Here is an 8,848-nt window from a genome sequence, read left to right on the forward strand (position 1 = left end):
GAGACACATGGCACAGGGGGATTGAAAAAGGACAGACTGTATTGTTGACTCCCCGTTTGCCTGACCCCACATCCCTGCACCCAGCTGCAGAATCTATGTTAGAGTTGGTCTTGGGATGGGGACCTGAGTTAGTCCCACCCCAGAGGCTGCCACTGTCTGGGCAGGAGGCTTACAGGATCCAAAGCCACACTCAGCCAGTCTTCTTGAGCACATGGATGAAATAGCAGGGGACATAGGCTTGGCCGGGCTTGTAAGGCTTGAAGTCGCCCAGGACGCTGTGTTGGCACTTGCCCCCGAAGGCTGCTTGGAGCAACTCCGTGAAGGACGCCAAACAGTGTGGGTAGTAAGAGAGCCGGAACTTACTGCAACAGGGCCCCCAGCCAAGCATGAGGGCTGCTGGCCTCAGCTCTCCCCACCTCCATCACCTCACTGCCGCCAAACCGTGCCATACCTGAAGCCAGGAGAGCCGTCTCTGCCAGCGCCTGGCACCTGCACTGTGTAGTCCAGGGTCACCATGTGGGCCTTGTTGTTCACTGCCAGCACTGAGGTTGTGATGTCCTTGGTCAGGTCACTCTGTAAGCAGCGGTGGCAGCAGCTGCATTAGCTTCCATAAGCCACTGTGGGGCTTCTGGCCTCCACTCACACCTCCCACTCGGGGCCAGCCCAACCTTATAGTAGATGTTCTTCCCTTGGGGTGCATAGCCTGTGCTGAGGATGTGGTCGTAGTTACGGTGATCGATGACCAGCAGGCCCCCGGGCCGCACCATGCTTGCAATGTTCTTCAGCGCCAGCCGGTGGTCACTCTGGTCACCTGGGTGCCAGGCAGGGCCACAGACACCATCTGCTTGGGCCTCCAGCACCAACTCCCTCCCATCTCCCTCCCAAGCGCCAACACTAAGGAAGAGAGGCAAAAAGCAGGTCTGCCTTGTGAAGGCAGCCAGCCAGCCACCATCCGAAACGGCAGAGCTCACGGCAAAAGCCACAGCCAAGGCCACACACTCGCTCACCTTTGCAGTCTGGCAAGTGAGCAAAACTGTTCCCAAGGCAGATGACGGCATCAAAGCCATCTCCTGCTGGCACATCTTGGTCCAGAGTCAACCAGTTAGCTTCTTCAATGACTGGAGGCCGGGGTGGGGATTGCAGAATCAGTGGCATCATAGTACAGCGGCAGCCGCCTCCACCCAGGGACACGTGGGACTCATTGGGGACATGGAGAGTGAAATGGGAGAGAGCCATTGTTGGAAAAGCCAGCTCTCTACTTACGGGCTTTCATAGTGGGGAGAGACAGGATGCTGTAGACAGTTAAAGTAGCTCTGCAGAGCCCCTGTGTTGGTGTGCACCTCTAGCCCCTGCTGGATGGAAAGCTGAGGCAGGAGAATCACTTGGACCTAGCCTAGCCAGAGCAGGCAACATGGGAAAGCAAAAATGCTGGCATAGCTCAGTTGTCAAGTGTCTACTTAGTGTGCCCAAAGTCAATGCCCAAGGTCAATCCCGAGCACCAAAAACACAAGCTCGGTCTTTCAGATTTATTTATTTACTATGCATACAGTGTTCTGCCTGCATGTATGCCTGCACACCAGAAGAGGGCGCCAGATCTCATTACAGATGGTTGTGAACCACGGTGTGGTTGCATCAGGACCTCTGGAAGAGCAGCCTGTGCTCTTAACCTCTTAGCCATCTCTCCAGTCCCAACAAGCCCATTCTTTACGCCTGGTATCTTATTCTGACAGCGAAGCCTTCCTCTTTAGGAGGATGACGGGAACTTCACTGTACCCCGAGGAAAACTGGTCAGCCCACGCCGCACAAAAGAGCTCAGGGCAGAGAGAAGAGTGCCCCTGGGAGCGTATGGCCAGGGCCCTGACTGGACCTACATACCCCACTTGTCAAAGGCTGGCTCCTGCCTCCGGTTCCAGCGCTCCTTAAGTGCGTATTTCAGCATCTTGTCACTGGCATCCACACTCGTCACGCTGAAGCCCTCTTCCACCAGCATAATAGAGTCCACTCTGGATGAGGTCAGAGAGGAGGGGCTGAGAGGACCACTTAGGAGAGCCTGGGAGGCCAAGGAGGAGGCCGTGCATATGACGTTTCTCCAAACATGGCATTTCACAGTCCATTCCTCTGCTTCCTGCCTCAGACCACCTCCACTAACCTCAGGTGGCCCATGAGTATATTCCTCTTTTTACTTTTATTTATTTTTTTTAGTGGAACAGGGCTTCACCGTGTAGCCCTGGCTATCCTGGAATTCACTCTGTAGACCAGGCTGGCTTCGAACTCACAGAGATCTGTCTGCCTCTGCCTTCTGAGTGCTGAGATTAAAGGCATACTCCACCACTGCCCGGGATGAGTATATTCCTTATACTTAGCAAAAAAGATTTTTTGAAGGTTTTTAGCCTGATTTACATAGTGAGTTCCAGGATAACCAGGGCTATAAAGAGAGACCCTGCCTTTAAAAACAAATTCAAAATTTTAATTTTATGTGTCTTGCCTGAATACATGCATCATGTGCATGTCTGGTGTCTGCAGAAGCCAAAGGAGGACATTGGGTACTGAACCTGGGTCTCTGTAAGAGCATAAGCACTCCTAACTGCTAAGCCATCGCCCCGGCCCCCTCTTATTTATTAGAGTTCGGGTCTCATATGGCCTGGAATGCACAGAGATCCACCTATGTAGGCCTCACTAAGTGCTGGGATTAAAGGTATGTGCCACCACACCTGGCAGCAATACTTTTTAATTTAAATTTACCCCCCCACACACACACACAGGGTTTCTCTGTGTTGCAGCTCTAGCTGTCCTAGAACTTGCTTTATGGACCAGGCTGGCCTTGAACTCCCAGAGATCCACCTGCCTCTGCCTCCCAAGTGCTGGGATTAAAGGCAAAATTTTTAATTATGTCTTATGTGTGCATGTGAGTGCAGTGCCCTCCAAAGCCAGAAGAGGACATTCAATTCTGGAATGGAGTTACAGACTATTGTGAACCAGCTGACGTAGGCACTAGGAACTGAATACCTGTCTTCTGTAAAAGCAGTGGGTGCTCTTTATTTGCTGAACCATCTCTCCAGCTGAATATTTTTTTAAAAATAATCGGAACCAGGCACTCTACAAATGTGCACTTGAGAACTGGGCACACGAGGCTCCTGGAAATAAAGTAACTCATTGAGAGGGGGCGGTACGTGTCCTGCTGGGTTGGAGTGTGGGCCAGACACTAACTGTCCTCGTCTGTACGCTCTCCACCAAATGCGGGCCTTTACTTCTCGGGAATGAGTTTCCTTGGTACTAATTGGAGAAAATCACTACTTCCCTGGTGGGGTTTTGTGACAGAATGAAACACATGTAACCCAAACTTTTGGCATAGCACTTGACTGTGCAAACAGGGCACAAATGTCCTGTTCACACTGCCCGAGGCCATCACAGGAGGCACAATGCTAGAGCCAAGGAGCCATCCAGCTTGACTGAAGTCCGGCTTATGAACCCTCCTCTGCTCACACCCTCGCCCTGGGCCAAGTCTCCTCGGCCCCCTCCCCACACTCACCGTGCTCATTCTACCCCGTGGGCAGGGACTCCTGACCCGCCAGTGCTGCCTGCCAGGCTCCAGCCCGCAAAGGCTGCCCCACTGGCCTTCCTGTGTGCGGCGGTCCTGGCCAAGCCAGTCTCTCTCTCTCAGCTCGTTTGGACTCACCCTGTGCCACAGGCCACGTCCAACACCCGATGGCAACCATGCTGGCGCAGCAGCCCAAGCAGCCACGCCTTGTACTCTGCGGTGCGGCTGCGGGTGTCCCCGATGTACAGCTGCCACACACGAGCGGCCTCCCCGTCTGCATACTGGTCGGGGATCCCTTCTGCCGCCACCCCCAGGGAGCGGGTCCGGTAAATGCTGTCCACCATCCTGACCTGCGCCTGGCTCCCCGGCCACGAGCTCCGCACTTATAGCCCTCAGGCAGGGCAGCCCCACCTGGCCAATGGCAGGTGAGAGCGGGGACACGCCCCCGCTGGGCCCCGAGCCCTGGAGCCCTGGGACCGCAGCCAGGCTGCCTCCGCAGTGGGGATGGCTTAGCCAGGCAATCCTGGACCTGGTTTTCCCTGTAGGACGCAGTTTGGTGGCCAAGGGCTAGGAGGAGCCGACAGAAGGCAGATCAATCCCTACCAAGTGAGAAAGGGAGACGCCTTTGAAGTCCACGCAAAGCAGAATTAGACCACGCCCAGCACAGTTGGGTGTCCCACTACTGACCGCAGGAGGAACACCCCACTGAAGAGAGCCACTGCGTCCGGGTGACGGGAAGTCAAGTGCAAGAGCCGAGTCCACCTGGAGATAGGTGTGTCTCTCATCAGGCCCCATCCCTCCTCCCATCCCTTTCTTAGGCCAGGAGCCTCCTAGTCTGGGCCTTCCAATCCCTGAGCTATACCGAGCACTCTCCTAGAGGCTGGGCGCAGTGAGGCTGAGGCAGGAAGATGCTCAGGAGTTGGAGCCAACCTGGGAATGTAAGACACCCATCGGCTCCCCATGCGGGTACAGGTCAGGAGCGGAGGTGCAGGTGCGTGGTGCCCTGGCTCTAACTAGCCTCACAATTTGAGGGTCGATTTGATTCGTCTACTCACCCTTCTAGTCCCAGCCAGGGTTCCTAGATTTCTCTCTCAAGGACAAGATCCCAGCAGGACTCTGATGTGGAGAAAGCCTTTCCCCACAAGTTCATACACTTCCAACTTCACAGACTGGTCAGAGCTAAGAATAAAGGAGCGCCCTTCCTTAGCCTTTCTGATGCAGGGAGAATCCCGGAGCGGAAAGAATACCCACGATCCTGTGATTGTTAACTTTCCTGTGTATTGTATGGTTGTTCTGACTGCATAGATGTCAGTGGGCCACATGTGTGTCTGGTGCCTGTGGAGACCAGAAGAGGGCATCAGATCCCCTGGAACTGGAGTTACAGTTGTGAGCCGTCACGTGGGTGCTGGGATATGGAACCTAGATCCTACGGAAGTACAGACAGTGTTTGGGTTTTCTTTTTTTTTGTTGGTTTGGTTGGGGTTTTTGTTTTGTTTTTTGCTTTTCCAGACAGGGTTTCTCTGTGTAGTCCTGGCTGTCCTGGAACTTGCTCTGTAGACCAGGCTGGTCTCGAACTCAGAGATCTGCCTGCCTCTGCCTCCGAGTCCTGGGACTAAAATGTGAACCACCACCTTCCAGCTGCAGCCAGGGCTTTTAACGGTTGAGCTATTACTCCAGCCCACATTTTTTACTTTTTATTGTTAGTACAGAGTCAATCTCAAATGATTCTGTCAAGGCTCAAATAATACAGCCTCGGGGCTCAGTGACCCTCAAGACAGGTCTGTGACACTAGCTCAGAAAGACTCTGAAGGCTGAGTGCCATGGTGCATGCCTGAAATCCAGTGCTTGGAGCGGAGCCTGAGAGGGTAAGAGCAGGAGTTCAACAAGGTTGTTCTAGGTGACAAAGTTCAAGGCCAATCTGGGCTACATCAGTCCCTGTGGAGGAAACTTGAAGTAAATCCAATGTCATTTATCAAAATATTCTTGGAGTAAATCTATCAACCCTAGACTTTTTTCAAATCTCATCTTAAATGACTATCATTTTATTTACTTACTTAGGTTTTAAAAATTGGGGAGCCGGGTGTGGTGGTTACTCATCTTTAATCCCAGCACTTAGGAGGCAGAGGCAGGTGGATCTCTGTGAGTTCAAGTCTAGCCTGGTCTACATAGTGAGTTCCTGGACAGCCAAGGCTATGTAGAGACCCTGTCTCAAAAAACAAGAAATTGCCGGGCGGTGGTGGCGCACGCCTTTAATCCCAGCACTCGGGAGGCAGAGCCAGGCGGATCTCTGTGAGTTCGAGGCCAGCCTGGACTACCAAGTGAGTTCCAGGAAAGGTGCAAAGCTACACAGAGAAACCCTGTCTCGAAAAACCAAAAAAAAAAAAAAAACAAGAAATTGTGTGTGTGTGTGTGTTTAGAAAAAAGTATGCCATGGCATGGACACGTGAGAGCTGCTTCCTGAAGTCAAGCCCAGGTCATCGGACTTTGTAGCAAGCACTTTTACCTGTTGAGACTTCTTGCTGGTCTTTTTGTTGTTTTAGACCAGTGGTTCTCAACCTTCCTAATGCTGTGACCCTTTAATACAGTTCACGTTGTGGTGAGTCCCAATCATAAAAGTATTTTGTTGCCACTTCATAACTGGAACTTTGCTACTGTTATGAATCATAATGTAAATATCTGATAGGCAGGATATTGGGTATGTGACCCCTGTGAAAAGGTCCTTTGGCCCCAAAGGGGTCATGACCCACCAGTTGAGAAGCACTATTTTGGACAGTTTTATTATGTAGCTCTGGCTGGCCTGGCACAAAACATTCTAGTTTTGAAAGCAAGCCTCCTGCCTCAGCTTCCTGGATGCTAGGGTTCTAGGCATGAGGCACCATACCCAGCTTAAACGACTGTATTTGTGATGGGCCCCCTGCATCCACCTGTATAGTTTCAGCTACTCAGGAAACTAAGGCAGGAAATCATGTGAACTCAGGAATCCAAGGCCAGCCTGTGCAACAAAGTGAAAACATCTCAAAAATCAAGAAAGGAAAAAAAGGAATTAACCTGGACATGGTGGATTAACCTGGAAATGGTGACTCAAGCTTTAATCCCAGAGTTGGGAGGCTGGGGCAGGAGAATTCCACAAATGTGAGAGCAGCCTGATAAGTGAGTTCCAGCCTAGCCTAGACCACAGCGTGAGATACTGCCTCAAAACATCGAGAAGCCATTGCCTTCTCAATGGAAGCAGGACTTTGTGTACTCTCTCTTCAGGAAGGCACACGTGACACCTCTATGCTGTTGGGAACGGTTGTTGTGGGGGTAGGCAGGTTATTTAGGAATGTTGGGGATGAGGGTGTTGTTGAACCCAGTGTCTTTTTTTTTAAATTCTGTTCTGAGACAGGGTCTCACAATGTAGCCCCCCGCTGGCCTCTGCTTCCTAAGTGGAGAGAATAAAGGTGTGCACCCCGACACCAGACCTACTTTTTTTTTTTTTTTTTTTGTAGTCAAAGTCTTGCTGTATAGTCATGGCTTGCCAGGGCAATCCTCATGTAGGACTGGCTGGATAGATTTGAAAAGCTAAGCAGTGTAGGACACATTTTCATTTTTCCCTTCATTACTCCACCCCCCAGCCCCCTACCCAACCCCACCCATCCCCACCTCACCCACATACCCAACCCTACCCCCCACCCCAGAAAAGAGTACTTAAGAGAGCAGGTGGATCCCTTAACACTCTTTGAATGTGCCGGAGGGTTCAGGAAGGGAAGTGCTCAGGGATTTAAAAGCTGCTGGAGAAATGTCACCGTACAATGACTGTAGGGGAACTGTGGCTCAGGGCAAAACCACTCACCTCTCGTGGCAGGCCCTGGGCTTGATCCCCAGCTCCACAGTCAATCGATGGGATCACACCGATAACTGGCAGGTCACTTCTGAGGACAAGCCCTGGGCACAGTGGGACTTCACTAGAGTCCTGCTCCTTTATTTCCAAATGGTGGTGTGGGTTCCACCCAGCTTCATCTTACGGTTCCCAAGAAAAGGACACGGCGCGTGCTTGTAGCAGAGCTGGTTCACAACTTCAGGGCCAGCCTTGGCTAGTAAATCCTACCTAGGTCAGCCTGTGCCAGAGAGACCCGTAAACACACACACATGCACACACACGCACACAGCGTCCAGTTGGTCTCCAGGAGACCCACCCAATAAGCACTAAGCACTCCAGGCCATTCTCCCACTCTTCTCAAAGGTTTCTGATGAGGAAACAGGCCTAACTCCAGCTCCAGCTAATGCGGCTGGGGTGGGAAGTTATCAAAGTGTTGTCAACACCCAAATTCAAAGGTTTCTATAAACGGTGGGGAGAGCAGCCTGAGCAGCCAGATCCTGCCTCTGCCTATCTGCACTGGGCCAGGTCGGCCTGCTGGGGTGGGCCGTGGCAGGGGAGCAGTGAGGGTGATACCAGGTCCTTGGGAGGCAGGGAACCGTTCCTACAAGAGCTCAGGTCAAAGTGTGGCAATCCCCACACTGCCCTCAGGTCTGGACCATACCAGGATTGGGTCGCTGGGCCAACACCCCTGGACACTGATAGGGCTTTGCTTCATCCTACTTAGATCAATGATGCTCTGTGGACAGATTGAGGTGTGCCCTGAAGTGCTGTGGGCTAACAACACGATGAACTAGATTCCCTGACTCCTACCCCAGGCTCCAGCCCCCCTCCCGACCCAACCCCTAAGCTCAGAGCCAAGTCGAGGACGAGTCCTGACTCCAGACTGAAATCTCCTGACCACCGGCCCCTTATGACTGGGCTCATCAGTCTTGGAGAGGGACAGGCAGACAGACCAAACCGGGACCCCTCAAAAGGCCTGTCTTAGGCCCCAACAACCAAAGACGACTTCCTCTTTGTTTCACTCTCCACACTTGGGGTCCCAACTCAGAGGAAAGGGGCCTCACCCCAGGAGCTTCAGTGCTGGAGCCTCTCTGCACTACACCCCAAATCAGCTCAAGGAAGTATGGACTCTGTGGAATAGTCTGGCCAGGGCTGAGTTCTGGAGGCGCTGTCCAAGCAGCAGCTGCTTCTTGCCTTCCTTCCTGCTAGCGCTGGGATTGAACCCAGGGCTGCCTGCACCCTGCCACCAATCCACCCCAACTGGACACAGAGCTTCTCCTGGGCTTGGCTTTCCCTAACAATGTGCTGTCATCTCCCAGCCCTTCTGTGACACAGGGTCTGAGTTGGGAACTAGCTCTTTATCCAGGTAGGATCTGAAACTGCAACCTCCCTGCCTCAGCCTCCCAAGTTGCTGGGATCAACTGTCTTGGTATTCTCAAGTGGTAGGTCAA

The 8,848-nt window shown here is 52.5% G+C and overlaps 1 protein-coding gene across 2 annotated transcripts; it reads right to left on the reverse strand.

The window, feature by feature from the left end:
- Positions 1-21: 21 nt before the first annotated feature.
- On the reverse strand, positions 22-5,918 carry Gnmt (glycine N-methyltransferase). 2 transcript variants are annotated; one of them, XM_052745500.1, is made up of 6 exons: positions 3,677-5,918; positions 1,876-2,003; positions 1,008-1,118; positions 669-811; positions 452-573; positions 22-362 (listed from the first exon to the last, which is right to left on the reverse strand). In XM_052745500.1, exons 1-6 carry the CDS (start codon positions 3,880-3,882, stop codon positions 191-193), a joined length of 882 nt encoding a protein of 293 aa, XP_052601460.1. In that variant the 5' UTR covers positions 3,883-5,918; the 3' UTR covers positions 22-190. The 2 variants fall into 2 exon arrangements, with proteins under 2 accessions (XP_052601460.1, XP_052601461.1); XM_052745501.1 differs by having other exon boundaries at positions 1,876-2,027.
- Positions 5,919-8,848: the final 2,930 nt, after the last annotated feature.

This window comes from Peromyscus californicus, unplaced genomic scaffold (assembly GCF_007827085.1).
Source record: "Peromyscus californicus insignis strain IS unplaced genomic scaffold, ASM782708v3 Scaffold_19__1_contigs__length_69161282, whole genome shotgun sequence".
NCBI classification, from domain to species: Eukaryota; Metazoa; Chordata; class Mammalia; order Rodentia; family Cricetidae; genus Peromyscus; species Peromyscus californicus.